Source organism: Dryobates pubescens, chromosome 4 (assembly GCF_014839835.1).
Source record: "Dryobates pubescens isolate bDryPub1 chromosome 4, bDryPub1.pri, whole genome shotgun sequence".
Classification (NCBI taxonomy): Eukaryota; Metazoa; Chordata; class Aves; order Piciformes; family Picidae; genus Dryobates; species Dryobates pubescens.
In genome coordinates this window covers 11868751-11884417 of record NC_071615.1, presented here as the reverse complement: position 1 = coordinate 11884417, position 15667 = coordinate 11868751, and the positions used below count along the sequence as shown (strand labels likewise).

Below are 15667 nucleotides of genomic sequence, written 5' to 3'. Positions count from 1 at the left end.
GCTGGAGGTGACAAGAAGTCTTTGCAGCTAAAGGAGCTTTCGGTGTGTTTTGTGAGATCTTCATGCCAGTCAGTCCATGGTCCAGAGAGACTGTAGCCTTTTTGTTTGGGTCTAGCAGAGCTGATCTCCTCTGAAGAAAGAATAGTGCTGTTTCTGCATCCCATCACTCCATGTGGGAGACCCCCGGCCCCAGCAGTGCTTTGTATCCAGCTCTGTGACAATTCAGTGGTTGTTCACCTCCCATTTCCAGCGTGACCATCAGGAGGCAACAGCAGATTTTGATGGGGTTTTGGATATATCCCCAAATCTGTTCTAACCTCTCTCCCCTTTGTTGCCAGGTGAAGGGGAGGGGGCTGGCTGGGCACGGATGAATGAGCTGCCATGGATAACAAAGACTCGGAAGCCGAGATCCACCCTCTGAAGACCGAGGATGCGAAAGCTCAGGAGAACCACGAGAACTCTGTGGAGAGAAGAATTATCATCAAGCAGTCCCCACGGCTGTCACGGCTCTCCCGCTGGCGCACTGCTGCCTTCTTCATCTCCCTCTTCCTGTGTCTGATCATCGTCTTTGCCTTCTCCTTCATCATTCCTTGCCCGGAGCGGCCTGTTTCAGAAAGAACCTGGTTCCGAAACTACGACAGTGCAGGTGAGCTTGCGAAACAAATGCTTGCTTCCTTCCTGTGCCACCAGTTTGAGTTGTGGACCTCTGCCTCAGACCTGGAGCCAGGTCTGCAGGGATGCTGCCCTTGGGAGCAAGAGCTGTGAATACCTGACCTGGATAAGCAGTGGCCCGTCATAATTGGAGTGGCCTTTCAGGAGGTGTTTACAGGATCTAGTGGGGAAATGAGATGCTGCTCTGATGCTTTGACGAGGTAGCAGGCTGACCTCGTTTGGGAAAACAACCTGGGGAAGGCTGTGGAGGAGCAAATCTTTGTTGGCATTTGGGCTGTAAAACTTCCCTTGAAGTTTGAGCTGAGATACAGGCACAGTTTGGTGCTCCTTCTGCCAGTATGGCTTCCTGACTTCCCTCCCTGGGTAACAGGAAGGCAAAAAGAGGAATTGCATCTTGTTGGGTTTTGATAAACTGCAGCTATTTATAGCTGCTTTGGTTGTCTCTTTAACCTGGGTACTGCTCCCTGGTGGCTCAGCCTTTGCTTCTGGGAGAGCTTTCTGCTAGTTCTGTGTGCAGAGGGAACGTGCTGCTTGTGCTGTAAACGCAGGGCCAGTACTCACCAGTGGGGACTGAGCTCTGAGAGGGGGTGCAGAAATCCCAAGTTGTGCTGCTCTGAGCTGCAGAAGACTGCTTTTAGCTGAGGATGAGAAAGATGGAATATTTAGGGCTGGGTTTCATAAGTTTGGGTTTGTTGTTTTGTGTATTTCGGGAATAGCAACCCCACACCAGCTTTGGTTCTTTGTTTAACATAGTTCAAATTATGGCTGCTTGGCTTTCAAAAAAGAGAAATCCTCTGGGGGACAGCAAGTTTCAAATGTCCTCTGCCACTTATGTCCTTATGTAGATGGCTTTTTTTAAACATCAAAGCAGATTTGTCCTCATGCTACTCTGTCAGAGATGGAGGCAGTGAGTAGGTCTCGAGGAATTTGGTTTATGCTCCAGCCAGCTCTGCTGTTAGCTGAGGCAATCCTCACCACTGCCTGGCTTGTCTTCCCTTCCAGGGGCCTACCAGTTTCTTGCTGTAGAAGATGTGAATGAAGACAAAGTGCAAGATGTGATCTTCGCTTTCAAAGCTGGCAACGGCAGTGGCAGCTTTAACAGATCCTGTCTGGATGAAGGTAGCTGCTTCAGAAACAGAAAGCCTTGCAGTAAAAGGGCTGTTCTTGCTCTTCTAGCTGTAATTAGTGAGGCTGCTCTGGGTCTGGGAGAGAAAACCAGGTTAGCTGGGTGGGGAGAGGACCTGAGTGAGTCCCAGCTCTTGGGTGGCGCAGAGTAGCAAAGGTTTCTCTGACTCCTCTTCTCCTCAGGTCTGCCTTCTCCGTGTGCCTTCCTGGCTGCTGTGTCTGGCACGAATGGCAGAGTGCTGTGGGAGAGGCCTGCTGCTGAGGACGTGGAGTGGCTGCAGTGTGGCATCCAGCAGCTCGGCGGAGCCGGGCCCCAGGCTTGCCTGGTGGTGGGGAAGCGAACATCCCTCATGGCAGTCAGTCTGCACACAGGTGAGCAGGGTCCTACTGCCACACAGAAGATGCTGCTGCTTGCTCATCTCACCTGGTGGCCTTCAGACCTCAGAGGCTGGGGATGTCAGTGTGACATGACTTGCTGGTCCATGAACAATGGGTGCAAGGGTTTTGTTCTTTCGACAGCCCTGTGCTGGGCCGTTGGGAAGCCTCTGCTCTCTCAGCCCCTGTTCAAAGGCTGGCCACTGCTCTGGTGCTTTATTCCAGAAGCTGTATTACAAGACCAGCATTTCAACAGCTTTTGAAGCAGGAGAAGCAGTCACTAGCTCTGAGTGTCACTTTGTATCTCAGGGGTTGGACACAAACATGCACCTGCAGTGCTTCTCAGGCATTTTGCGTGCGGGTGCCTGCAGCAGCAAGAGGAGTGAGAGTTCAGGGATCTGTGATGCTGAAGTCATCAAGGAGAGCACTTAGGTTAAGGACTCAACAGTTTCAGCAGTCCAGGATTTTTCCTGGTCCCTCTGGAAAGCCTTCTTAATTTCTGAACCTACAGATGGAGAAATTAATCATCATCTAACCTGTCCTGGTGAGGACAAAGAGTGGCAGCACTTCTCTAGGCACAGGGCAGTGGCCATTGATTGCATGTTGAACCTTCCTCACTGGTGAAGCCTGAAATAATTTCTATTTGGAGAGCCACTCTTTCCAAGGTTCTAAACAATGCTTGGAAACATATCTAGAATCCTGTCTGAATCTGGTGTTGAACCCCTCACACCCTGCAAGAGAAATCTGAGGAAAAGCCAGCACAGGTTTTAATTTGCAGTGCAGAAGGAAGTGTAGAGCACAGAGCTGGAAAACTTCTGTACCAACTGAGATGGCTTAGTACCCTCATCAGTAGGCTTTAGCACAGGTTATTTATAGGCTATTAATGAAGTGGTTGCTTTTAGGTCAAAGTGTAGACAGGTGACTGCTGAGCCAAAGGCATGTAACTAAAGACAGCAGTAAAGAAATTGCACAAGCATGGAGAGAGGGAACCAGGCTAAGCCACAGGGCACAGCAACAATATGGTAAGGAAATGTTCCATGGGTGAACTAAAAAGCATGAGATGAAAAGTTGCTTCAGGTAGAAAAGTGAATAACCCAGAAACTGACATACTTGATACCTTTGTGTGGTTAAGTAGGTTAAAAGGGTTTTCTTAGCATAGTTCTTTTACTGGGGGTTAGGGGGACAGAGCAGAATAAAATGTATTTAAATAGGCTAAATGTATTTAAAGTGGCAAACTCTGACTTAGATCACATTGTGCTAAAAACAGCAGTCAGAGCAACCTTTAGTTGTTGATGATTCATCCAGGTGGAGGATTGGTGAGCTTCCAGGGCTCTCGGGTTGCCTAGCCTCTGCCTGTAGGAAGACTGAAGGAGAAGCAGGCAGATTATCATCTGAAAGCTTCTGATGTGGTTTTGATCTTTAAATGCTGATAAAGTTAGAGTGTTCCTATCGGTTCAAGTTATGTTAAGGCTTGTCTCCAAAAGAAATGACCTGAACAAACAATAAGGAAAGGGTGGGAGGGCAGGATTCTGTTTGTGTGGGACATCTGACATTCCTGCATGTTAATCTTACAAGCAAACTGGGACACAATAGCTTAAGATTAGCTGTTCCAGGTCAGAGCAAAAGTCTGTGTAGCTACGTACTCCATCTCTGCTAGGGCCAGAAACAGAGACTTAAGGAAGAGGACAGGTGTGTTGTGTTACACCACCCCTCATATCCTTACCCTCCAGCAGCCTGAGTGGTGGGCCCTGTGAGCAGTTCTGGTCTCCTAAGGGATAGTTGTGAACCCCGTGAGCAGTTCTGATCTCCTAAAGGATATGGCAGAAAGGGGACCACAAAGATCAGTTGTATAAAATTGCTTCTGTGAGAGAAATCACCAAATAAACCAGAAATCCAACCTGGAGAATGTCTGGCAGGGAGAAAAGTCTCTGCTGCTTCTGCAGCTGCTTAAAGTGAGAGCTGAACTCAAGTCATGTAAATCATAGTTTTCTTCCTTCTGGAGCAAAGAGCTCAGCCTTTCACCCAGGTGAGATGTGCTGTCTGGGCACTTGTCTAATTTCTATCTTAGCTTCTGTTGCCCTGCTTCTGCTGTGACCTGGTGCTCTGAGGAGGCACCGTGACACCCAGAGGGATGTCAGACTGGGTCTTGCCATCTCCTGTTGGTGGAGCAGGGTGGGGTTCATTTCAGGAGCAGGTGTTAGACCATGAAAGCTTCTCAAAGCTTTGTGTTGAATCTGTCTCCCTGTTACCTGTGTTTGTTAAGTCAGACTGCTCTTTTTAGAAGGTGATGTGTGTCCTCCAATGCTACACCTACTGTCTGAGCAGCAAGGAGCAGAGTCCTGTGTGCTGGCATGCAGATTCCATCAGCCTGGCCTTCCTCTGGGAGCTTTGGGCTGTGCTCAAGGGTATAGCTATTGAAAACTTCAGTCTTCTCCTTCCTTTGCCTCTTTGTTTTCATCAGGGGTAAAATTCTCTGCCTTCCCATGATTTCCTAGGGGCAATCTTCTGCTTCACATCTGTTGTCATAGTAACAAATCCAAGTATTTTTTCCAGTGTTTCAGTGAAAGCTTTGGAGAAATCCTGCTGGAACTGCAGCCTGCCTTAAATGATAGCAGGCGGGTCAGGTAGTAATTCCTTGGCCTGCAGTGCCACTGCTCTTCTGACAAAGAGCAGATGCATTCCTGAAATGCTAATTGCTGTCTGTGAGATCCTGCTTAAAGGGGAGGGTAAGCATTTCCCCTCTGAGCTCCTACTTAGTCACTTAACTCTTCCTTCAAAAGCAGAACTCCCAGAACTCCCTGCACCTCACTGAATTCCGCTGAGCAGTGACTGGGAAGCGACCAGCAGCCCTGGGCAGAGTGTGTGAAGTAGTCACCCACCTAGCCTGGAGCTCTTGAAGGGAAACTCCACACACACACAAACACCAGTTTTAAAAGCCAAAGCTTTACTACCTCTAGTTACAAACAGGTTTGACTGTGCTGTGCTTGTTCTTTGAAGAATGGAGAGGTGGAATGGGAACTCAGTTGTGGCTGAACATCTGCAGGAGACAAGTTGCAGCAAACAAAGGTTTTGTTATGAGTAGCTGCAAGACTGTGCTCAGTGTGGCTGCTTTATGGTCTTCAGATGTCTGTGCAGATTTAAGTACATGGCAGCAAGGTTTTAGATCACAATGAAGACTCTCTATGTGCTGACCTGCAGAGAAGCTTGTCCCTGTGTCCTGTGGGTTAATTTGACCTGGGATGTTTGGGTGTGCTTGTGCAGGCAGCCAGAATTACTTTCCAATAGAAGTTGAAACTGTGGATACTGGGACTCCATTAAAATGCTCCAAGGTGCCTCACAGAGCTTAAATGTGCCTGGTTTGTGGTGCTTGTAGGCTGTACCTGGCTGGCTGCTGCAAACACTTGGTGAAAGCCTCTCAAGCTAGCACAGTTCAGTGAACATTTCCCAATACATCTGTCTTCCAGGGGAAGTTCAGTGGAGACAGTCCAGTGACTTTGGAGCTAATTACACTGTGCTGGCTCCTGTGTCAGTGATTCCAGATGTGGATAGTGATGGAGTTCAGGACCTGATCATCTTTATTGCTACAGGAGCTAAGGTATGTCGCTCTGAGGGTGTGATAAAAGCAGTGGCCGAACCACAGCGGCTGGCAGCAATGCTATTTATTTCCATCTTGCCTTCTAAGAGGAAGCATCCAGAGGCCTCTGATTTATTTCTGTGGGCTTAGGGTAGGTTCCTGCAAGTGTTTTATGGCTTTAAAAAAAAAAAAGAAAAGAGAGAGAAAAGCTAGTCAGGAATCCCTGCCCCTCGTCAGCCAGGGCTCCTGGCTGTGTGTGGAGGGAGCCTGGGTGGGGTGAGCTTGTGCTTTTCTGGGGCTCTGCTCACAGAAGTGGAAGGCAGCAAACCCTGACATGTTTGGCTCTTATATCAAAGCATGGCTGACAGCCAGCACTTCTGTGCCACCCCTGCCTTTTCCTGATGCCTCTCATAGCACTGCCTGTGGTCTGCTTTGCCCAGCTCCCTTCCTGGTGTTGCTGTGCTGGTTTATTCTGACCGGGGCTCTCTTAGAGAAGTTGCTGCCAGTTGTGTAATCTCCCTTCTGACGTTGCTTTTCCCATGGCTTAGAGGGGCAAAGTCATGTAGCTAAAAGTAGTTTTATAGAAAACATCTGCATCCCCATGTGAGTGGTAGGGCATCATCTGCATGCACAGTCTGTCCTGTTTAAAGCTACAGTTCCCTGCCAGTCTGATGGGAGGGGTGGGAGCCCTGTGTCCTCCAGAGTACTCCATAAGTAAACAGGGTTCTGCTGTCCAAGGCTTTGCTGTTGCCAGAGTCATCAGAAATTCCATCCTCTCCCACTCCTACATTTCTCTTCTGTTTTCTTTCCTCTTTGCTTCTGCTATCCCAATTATCTCAAGACTTCTTTTTCTTTAATCTGAGGCAGACAAGAAATGTTTGAATGTGGTCTCTGTTCTGCAAGACTGCCTCTGGATTTGTTTTCCATTTACCCTCTCTAGCTATCTTGGTATGGAATCCCTTCTTCCCTCTGGATTTGGCAAGCATTCTGTCAACTTCAGTAACAATACATTCTCTTCTGAGAAATCAAACAGGGCACAGGGAGCCCAAGAGGAGCTCTGCAGCCCTGGGAAAGGCAGCCTCCAAAGGGAGATTCAGCCCTGCTGTGAAGTAGCTTTGTTGCTAAGGAGGGCTGAAGCTGAGTGTTGCATCACACTGCTGCAGAGCTTTGAGCAGCCTGTGGGGAAGGGTCTGTGTGCAGGGGATTTAGAAGGCAGCTAGCTTTTTCTGAGAGCCTCATTTACCCCTGCCTGCTGCAAGCTTCAGCAGGAACAATCTGGAAACCTAAGATGGTGTTCAGGGCGGGGTGGGCTGAAGCAGCACACAGAGGTGTTAAGCAGTGCCGCGAGTAGCCTGGTGTGTATTCTTATTCACTGTGTGAACACCTTTGGCTGTTACTGTCCCAGGGCAGCTGCTGAACCAGGGCAAGGTGAAGGTGTCTACCAGAGCTGGTATGTGTCTCCTCCCAGTGCAGGAGGCTGGGAACAGCTGGTGGACACATTGCTCTCCCTTTCCAGTATTTTCCTCATCCTCCTCAGCAAACTCCAGACTCACTTTGAGAGAGCAGCTGGCTTCCTTCTCTTTCCTAATCCCTGCCTCTGAAGGGAGAGGGAAGGGTTCTTGCCTGACTCAGCATCTCTGGTGGGTGCTGTTTCTCCTGGTCTGGTGTTTCTCTTTTCCCTGGTGTGTATTGCTCTCCCTGGGCCATGCCTGTTACAAGACATTTGAATCTCATCTTGATTTCAGCCTTCATTCTCCTGGGTGAAATGTTTTACTGGATTCTGTTGCCCTCCATAAAGAATATAAAGAAACCTGTCAGCTCTTTTTTTTTCTTCTTGGGCTCATGTCAGCCTTGGGAGGACTAGATTAGGACACTTGAAATATTTAGCAGAGCTACCATGTGAAGACAGGTTTCTCTCTGTGTTCACGTGCTGCTTTGTTTCTGCCCTTCAGTCCTCTCCATCACTGTCACTGCTCAATAGACTTGAATTGATCTTTGCTGTCCTGAGCAAAGCTGGGGCTTGCTGTCCAGCAGTGCCAGCCTGCAGAGAGGGCTTGGCAGAGACAGTAAAATCTGTGGCTGTGCTCAGAGTGGTTTTCAAGCTTGCAGAAGTATTCACAGCAAAGGGGTCATCCAACCCATGCCCACACCTCCAAAACCAGGGAGAGACTTTTCGTTCAAGCCTGTGCTCTTCCCATTCAGCTGCTGTTCAGTACCAGCTGCTCAGAAGCTGTGGAAAACCCCTGAGCTGGAGCAGTGACAGCATGGTCCAGCTTTAACCTTTCTATTTTTTTAATCCCTTCTCTGTGTAGATTAAGACCTTCATCCATTCAGGAAAAACAGGCAAACAAATTGGCTCCCCTGGCAGCCTGGATGTGGATGGCCAAGCTCGCTATGTGAGGCTGGACCTGGCCTCCTCCTCCTCCTCATACTTCCTTTTCTATACAGGTACAGTTGTGTTTGGGGCCAGCCTGCAGAGTGGAATCACAGGTCTGAAAGAGGACTTTGCATCCTGAAAGGCTGGGTCCTGCTTTCACCTGGCAAAAGAGCTATTCAAGGACATTCAGGGAAGGGAGGGGGGGAATTCTGCTTGAACCAGGGATTGTTCCATACTGTGGTAATTTTATTTGAGAATATAAGGTTTAAATAGTCATTTATAGCAAATGATTACTGTGGAACAGTTGGATTATGAGGAGATAAGATGTTAAAAGCATTCAAAAGCAGGCTGGAGTCTCAAAATACCACTACAATTCTATGATGCAAGCCCTAAAAATACAGTTCATCTGCCAGCTCTGGAAAGGAGAGTTCAGAGGAAGGGCAGGATAACTCAGCTCCCTCATTCTCACTTTCTTTTTTGCACAGAAAACTCTCTCTATGCATATTCCCTGAAAGATCTCTACAGTGCAGCAACTGGGATGGAAATGAAGCTTCCTGGCCTTGAGCAAGATCCTCAGTGGGAGAAGAACATTGACGGTGCCACACACCGCTTCTCCCTTCTCAGGTGTGAGGTGGTGGTGGGTGGAGGGCATTGGTGCTCCTGACAGCGTGACTGCTGTGGCTTTGCTCTTTACTGGCCACCTCACTTTTGGATTGGGAGCAGAGCCAAAGCCTGGGGAGAGGGCTGATGCTGGTGGCCTGGTCAGAGTTTCACAGGAAAGGAAGGAAGCCAGGCTGGGTTTCCTATTTGTGTTTACTGTGCAGGGGAAAAAACAAAACCCCAAAATTAAACCATCCACAATGTAGAAAGCATAATCACAGAATCCCAGCATGGAAGGGACCTCTGGAGATCATCCACCCACAGCAGTTGCCCAGGATCACAATGGCCAAGCGAGTTTGAGATCTCTCCAGAGGAGACTCCACAATCTCTCTGGGCAGCCTGCTCCAGGGTTCCAGCACCCTCACACCGAAGTTTCTCCTCATGTTCAGATGGAACCTCCTGGGTTCCAGTTTATGCCCATTGCCTCTTGCACCACTGACAAGAGTCGGGCCCCGGCCTCTTGCCCCTCAGCCTTCATCTCTTGCAGAGCATTGCTCAAATCCACTTCTCCAGGCTCAGCAGCCCCAGGGCTCTCAGGTAATCGTTTTGTGTCCTCGTTCAGCTCTGCAGACATTCGTTACCTGACGAAGATCCCTGGGCCGTCACAGGAGAACCTCCTGGTCGTGAGCTCGGAGATGGCCACGCTGCTCAGCACACGCAGCCTCCAGAGCGTGTGGAGCCTCAACGTGTCCCATGTTGTCAGGTAGGGTTACCCATCTGGGCCAGGGGTGGCAGTGCCAGGCTCACAGTGTCCTCCCAGGTGCTATTTTGTTTTCTTCATTCCAAACACAGGAGCCTGCTCTGTGGTCACATCTCGACCTTGTGTTGTGTCCTCTGCTAGCAAATACCAGGTGCTGCTTCAAACTGGAGGAGCCCAAAGCTTTGATTCTTCACCTGTGCCTGCCATGATGTGGCTGTTCCAGGACTGGGCTCAGGCTTGGGAGGGGTACCAGACTCACCTAATGTAGCAGTCAAATCTCTTACCCAGGGGGTGGTAGGAGGATAGAAGCTGCTCTGAAAGGAACAAGGTGTCCCCAGGCCATCAGGGTGTGCTTTGATCTCTCCCTTTTCTTTCTGTCCCTTAGGGAGCCGCTGTTTGGTTACTTCAAACCTGATGTTCTTGGTATTGTCCTTGAGAGTGAAATCAGCCCCAACAGGAAGAAGGTTTGAAATCTCTTCCTTTTAATTTCCCTTCTCTCTGCATGTCGCAGCTCAGGCAGGCACTGAGGCGAGGACAGCTGGTGGGATGTGTTCCCTCTGGCTGAATTTAGGAAGCTTTAGGCTGGGAAAGGATTTCTTTCAACAGGTTATTGAAGGCAGCTCAGGCACTTTAATTCTCTTCTCAGCAAGAGGCTTCAGTGACGAAGCTCTGAACCCCTTGAAATAGCTGCAGAACTTGTGACTGTGCTCTGACGTGGCCTGCCCCAGGTCTCACAGCTCTGTGATGCTCAGCTTGAAGTACCTCCTCATCTTCCCATGTGTCAGAAACTTGTTCCCATAGACAGTGTGGTGGAGAGACAGCTGACTTGACTTCTCTCTCATGGCTTGTTAGAGCTCTTTGATTCGAGTTCCTTCTCATTCCTCCCTGCTAGGTTATGATCGTTGAGAGTGGATCTGGTGCAGTCCAGTGGGACCTGAAGCTGAACTGGAGAGCAGAGAGCCCTGGGCCAGCCACACTTTCTACTGCTGATCATCGGTCTGCCTTCCTCATCTGGGGTGAATACCAGGCACCAGGGAATGAAACGGTGAGAAGGGCTGCTGGGTGGTTCCTGTTCTGCAGACTCTGGGCCAGAACTGAGTGCAGCTGCCACCTTCTCCCAGGGTTCACATTGACATCTGTCCGTGCCACTGACACTGCAGCCTCCTGCACTGCCTGCGTGGTTGATGACCAGCCTGGTCTGCTACAAGCAGGCAGATCTCTGCATGTGGTCTGGTCTCTACTGGGTCCTCAGAACATCTGTAGCAGTATCCCTGCTAGCAGCTGGTGGTGGCACAGCAGCTTTTGTCATCCTCAGCTTTGCTAAGTAGAGAGAAGAGACGTTGTGGCTGTGTGAGTGAAGTCACTGCACTGCCCAGAGCCCTGCCTTGGTGTGGAACTGTACGGGAGGTGAGAGGCTGCAGGTTTGGTACCTCTGGTGTTGCTGCTGTTTGACTGGGAGCCTTCTGTGGCAGTACTGCACATGGTAATGTCCCATGGCCATGTGAACATCCTCTCCCTGTGCCAGGACCGTTGCTGGCAGCCTTGATGCAGAGCTCAGCTGCAGATCTGAGCCCTCTGAGGCAGGCAGCCACCGTGACAGGTTGTGTCTTGGAGCATGCCCAGACACCAGTGGAGCTTCCTGGGTTTTCCTTAACTGATTCCACCAGCCCTAAGGCAAAAATCTCTCTCCTGCCTGTAGTAGACAGAGCTGCTCTGTGTGGGGAGCTCAGGGTGGGAGGAGAGCATGCAGCAGTAAGAACAGGGGCAAGTTGGGCAGGCCTGGACAGGTACCTGACTGGATGTATTCTGTGGAACACGGGCAGCAGCTGAGCCTGGTGCTGGCATTGGCTCCGGGATGACATGTGGGTCCCTGTCCTGATGGAGTGATTTTGGTTGCAGAGATCCAGAGCTCCTCTCCAGAAGCTGTATCTGTTCCATCCTTCCTACACGAATGTCCTGTTGGAGCTCCGCAATAGCACAGAGCAAGTGATTGCCTTTGATGGTAAGTCCTCTGCTCCCAGCCCTCCTGCGAGATGGTGCAGGAGGACTCTGGCCATCTGGTACCTGCTGGGCTCTGGGAGCATGGTGTTGGGTCTGGTGGTCAGACTGAACACAGACCTGAGCTGGGCTTTTCCCTCCGCTCTGCGTTCCAGCTGCACTCTTTGAGCGGAGCCGCCACGCCTGCTACGTGCTGCTGAGGGGCCCTCGGGCCGGCGAGGAGCCGGGGCTGGTGTCTCTGATGAAGAGGAAGCTGAAGGAGGATGTCTCTGAGAGCAGGGTGATCTGGCTGAACCAGGTGGCTGTGGACAGCGAGCAGTACGTCCGGGACCGCCTCTACAGGATGCGATTCCAGAGCCGAGCCTGAGCCTGCCAAGGGATGGGGAGAGGCCACCCTGGGCCGGGCATCTCCAGGCTGCCTCTCCCCTGCCAGCCCAGCTCACAGAGTCAAGTGAGAAGCTGCCTTTCTCCATCCATGAACCAAAGCATGGCTGGCAAGGAAACACCTCCAGTGTCTGGGGATGCCCAGGCTGTGAGGCAGCTGCCAGCACACCCATCCTCAGATCTGATGGGACTTCAGTGCTTGGCCACCACTGAAGTGTCGTCAGCTCGGGGAGGAGGGCTTCCCCCTCCGTCCTTCTGTGCCCACAGGCTGTGCTGGCTCAGCTGGTGCTGCAGCAGAGCACTTGCTCGCTGGGGATGCCGGAGATGGTGATTTCTTGTGGAGCTTGGTGTGTGATGTTAGGTTTCCTTCCTGAGTCAGCTCTCCTGGCTGTGGCAGAGGCACTTGCCTGTGGGTGGATCTGCAGTTGCTCTCCTCCTGGGTTTGGGCCCCTGCTTTGGCAGTCATGGAGGGAGGTGTAGCGGTGGACCCCAGCCATGGTGGAGACGATGCGGCTGAGGGTCACCTGGGCCAGCAGAGTGCAGGGTAAAGTGATATTATACTTAAAAAATGGCTTATCTCCTCAGCAGAGCCCCATGTGCCCTACTCAGCAGTCACCAGCCTACCTGTGTCTGTCTCTGCTGCTTTTTCAGCCAAGCTGTACAGCGTTGGTGACACAGAATGGGAGCTGGTCTCCCACCTTGAGTTAGCATCAGTACTCCTCCTTGCCCCAAATGTGATTGTAGGTGATCTGGAAACCACCCTGATTCCCAGGCTGGCTCACCCCTGCTGCTACAGACACCACCTCTCATGCTGGTTCTGAAGTGCCAGAGGATCTAGAACGTTTTTTCAGAGTATAATTACACTTTAACCTTTCCTGGGAGCTGGGCTTGCTGCTCTGGGAAGCTTTGTACCTGAGTGGCAGTGCCAGCTGCCCTGCAAACACTCATCCAGCCTTGCAGCTGCCCAGGAGCCTTCTCCAAGCGTTGTCCCCTTTGGCAGGAAGTGGACAGGCTGCAAGGTGGGCATGAGCTGTTCAGGGAAACCACACAAGGCCTCTTTGCAGCACAGCCTGCAAGAGAGCGCTGCACTGCCTCCCTGCTGTGGGGACTGGAGTGGTGCTGGGTGAGGATCTGCAAGAGCTGTTCTCTGTCCAGCCTGGTAGCCTGAGGGAATGGGACAGGTTGGTGGGTGAGAATGATGTTTCCCCTGGTCACTTTGGTAGTGTGGCATGTTTGCTCTGCCCCATTCCTTGCTGGGCACCAGTGGGGGCTGTAGAAACAAGGTGGAAAGCCTGGAAAATGGTTTGAATCAGCTGCTCAGTCCTGAGAACTGCAGTGCCCACAGCAGCCACGCTCAGACACGAGCTCTGTGTTGCCCTGTGCTGCTGGGCTGGCCTTCCTCCCACCCCTGACTGCTGGGTGGAAGACACAACCTCCAAATAACCTCTCTCAGGTTTGGCTGTGCTGGGAGGGGGCTTGGCCAGCTCCTCCTTCCCTTACCTAGTCTCAGCTTGGGGGATGTGTGAAAATACTGTAAGATGAGGAACTTGTGGCTGGGCATCAGTTTGGGTAAGGTTGGGCATCACTTCTTATAGCAACTGCTGAGCTTTCACCTACTGCAGGGTGGCTCCTGGCTTGGGCAGCTGATGTCACCCAGGGACATGCACACAGCTTCAGCTCTCCCACTTGTGCAGCAAAATGAGCTGCAGCATCAGTGGTCTGCCTGGACCCTTATCTCCTGCTTCCAACTGGCCTGGTTGTGACCCAAATGGTGCCCTGGCACCCTCTGCCCTGTGCCCCATAGCTTGGGCAGTCAAGGGAGCTGTGTGGGATGAGTGCTGCTGGAAGAGCTGAGTCCTGGGGTATCCCTATGCAGGAAGCTGGGGATTCTCCCAGGAGAGCACTCCACAACCTCCAAAGCACCCCAGACTTAAAATGCTGGGTTTCCCCCTCTGTTCCTCTCCTTCTAAGCTGATTTCTGGGGGAGTCTGGGGGTGCAGGCAGGCTCTTCTGCTGCGTCTTCTGGCTCAAGTCACCCACCTCATGGCTTAGCTGAGGACTAAGCTGTGAGGGTCAGATTCAGCTTGCTGGGGCAGAACAGGGAGCTGGGCAGTGGGAGCCCCAGCTTTAGGTCCCTCTCTGACCTGAGCATTGGTGTGGATTCTATCCCACCAAGCTTCCCCTGGCAGGGAGCAAGATGCCCAGGCTGTGTCCTCGCCATGGTCACACTGTTCTGATGCTCTGCCTCTTCCAATCCCCACTCAGACCTGGCCTTTAGGCACACTGAATGTTTCTTTGGGAGAGCTGGGGTTTTGGCTTTGGGGGCACTTTCCTGGCTTTAAATTGTCCATTCATGTTTCCAGAGACTTTGGAAACGGAGATTTCCCTGTGGCAGCTCAACTAAACGCATCAGTGCCAAACCAGCACCTTCCTAACAAAAGCAGTCCCTTTTTTTCAGCTTCTTTCTCTGTGTCATTGGTTTGGTTTTTGCTGTATTTAATGAATGACTTTGTGCCTTGACTCAATAACTCAGATGGGTGATGATGGCATCTATCACTGTGTCCCGTGTTAGTGTGGGTTTTGACACTAAGACTGTTTGGTTTGGGTCTTTAACTTATTGCAAATTGTGCCCTGTAGGACTTGGTCTAACTGGGATGGTTCCAATAAATCCTCTTTTGCATTGTTTGTAAATGGTGCCTGGCTTTGTTGCAGCTGAGGTTATGCAGGACTTAGGGAGGGTTTTTTGGCAGCCCTTTTGTGTGGCTTCTTGAAGGTAGGAACCTTTCTTTATGGGAAGGATCCAGGTGTCCTGGCGATGCTTTGATGGCTGAGCTGGTCTGGCTCTGCCCTAAAGCAAGTGACAGAGATGGGAGCGTGGCGGGAGGCTGGAGTTAAATAACCAGGCTGGGCCAGCCCAGCCCTGCCCCCCGCCTGGGGCTCTGTGACCTGGTTTTACACCCCGAGTTCCTGCTGCAGTCCAGCAGCATGAAAATCCCATGCTGGGGCTTGGACTGGAATCAAGCCGGAGGGAGCTGCGTGGCAGGCGCTCTCTCCTGGAGCATGGGACCATCTGTCACTGCCTGGTGGCTGCCAGCACCAGGCTCCCAAGCTTCATCCTGTGACAGAGGCTTCTGCAGCTTCCCCTGCCCCATGGCCCCTCTGTGCCCCAGCACTGAGCTGAGAAATCCTTATGCTCAATGCCAGGGTCCCCAGCTCTGCAGCAGGGCAGGGCAGGATGCTTCAGTCCTGAGCACCCCAAGTGGCCACACACTGTTACACAGGGGGAGGGCTGGCACCACTTAGTCTACTGCAGGCTGGGGACACCCCCAGCCTGCTCTGTCCCTGGGGTCCAAGGCTGAGAGCTGGTGGGCACCAGCCCCCCTCTCCTTTATATAACCACCAGCATTAATCCTCCCCCAGCTGGGCTTGGCTCCCAGGAAGGGAATAATCCTGCAGTGCCATCCTCGACCTCTGGTCAGATTAATGGCCATGGGCAGGCAGAGTGGCCCAGCTGCCAGCCCCACTCCCTGCCTGCCCCTACCCTTGCATCCTCGGCATGGTGACCTGTGGCACCTCTGGCTCACCTCAAAAGGGCTTTTTGTCCTCCCTGGGGGCTGTACACCAGTGGCAGCAGGGTGACTGAGTGCCCTGTGTGCCAGCTCAGCCATACCAGGAGCCCCTTGGAGCAGAGTCGTGTGGTGGCTGTGCCACAGGCACACATCCCTGGGGTCTGTATCTTCGCGGGGTGCTGCAGGCAGAGGATGGGGTGCTGCCAGCCCAGGAAGGGAGGACAGGGTAAAAT

General features: G+C 51.7%; 1 protein-coding gene across 1 annotated transcript; it reads left to right on the top strand.

Annotated features, from left to right (window-relative positions):
* The first annotated feature begins 324 nt into the window (after positions 1-324).
* FAM234A (family with sequence similarity 234 member A) lies at positions 325-12434 on the top strand. The gene is made up of 11 exons (XM_009907925.2): positions 325-646; positions 1675-1791; positions 1981-2169; positions 5637-5767; positions 8059-8194; positions 8609-8747; positions 9346-9486; positions 9869-9947; positions 10376-10528; positions 11383-11485; positions 11637-12434. The coding sequence occupies exons 1-11, from the start codon at positions 382-384 to the stop codon at positions 11846-11848; spliced, it is 1665 nt and encodes a 554-aa protein (XP_009906227.2). The 5' UTR covers positions 325-381; the 3' UTR covers positions 11849-12434.
* Positions 12435-15667: the final 3233 nt, after the last annotated feature.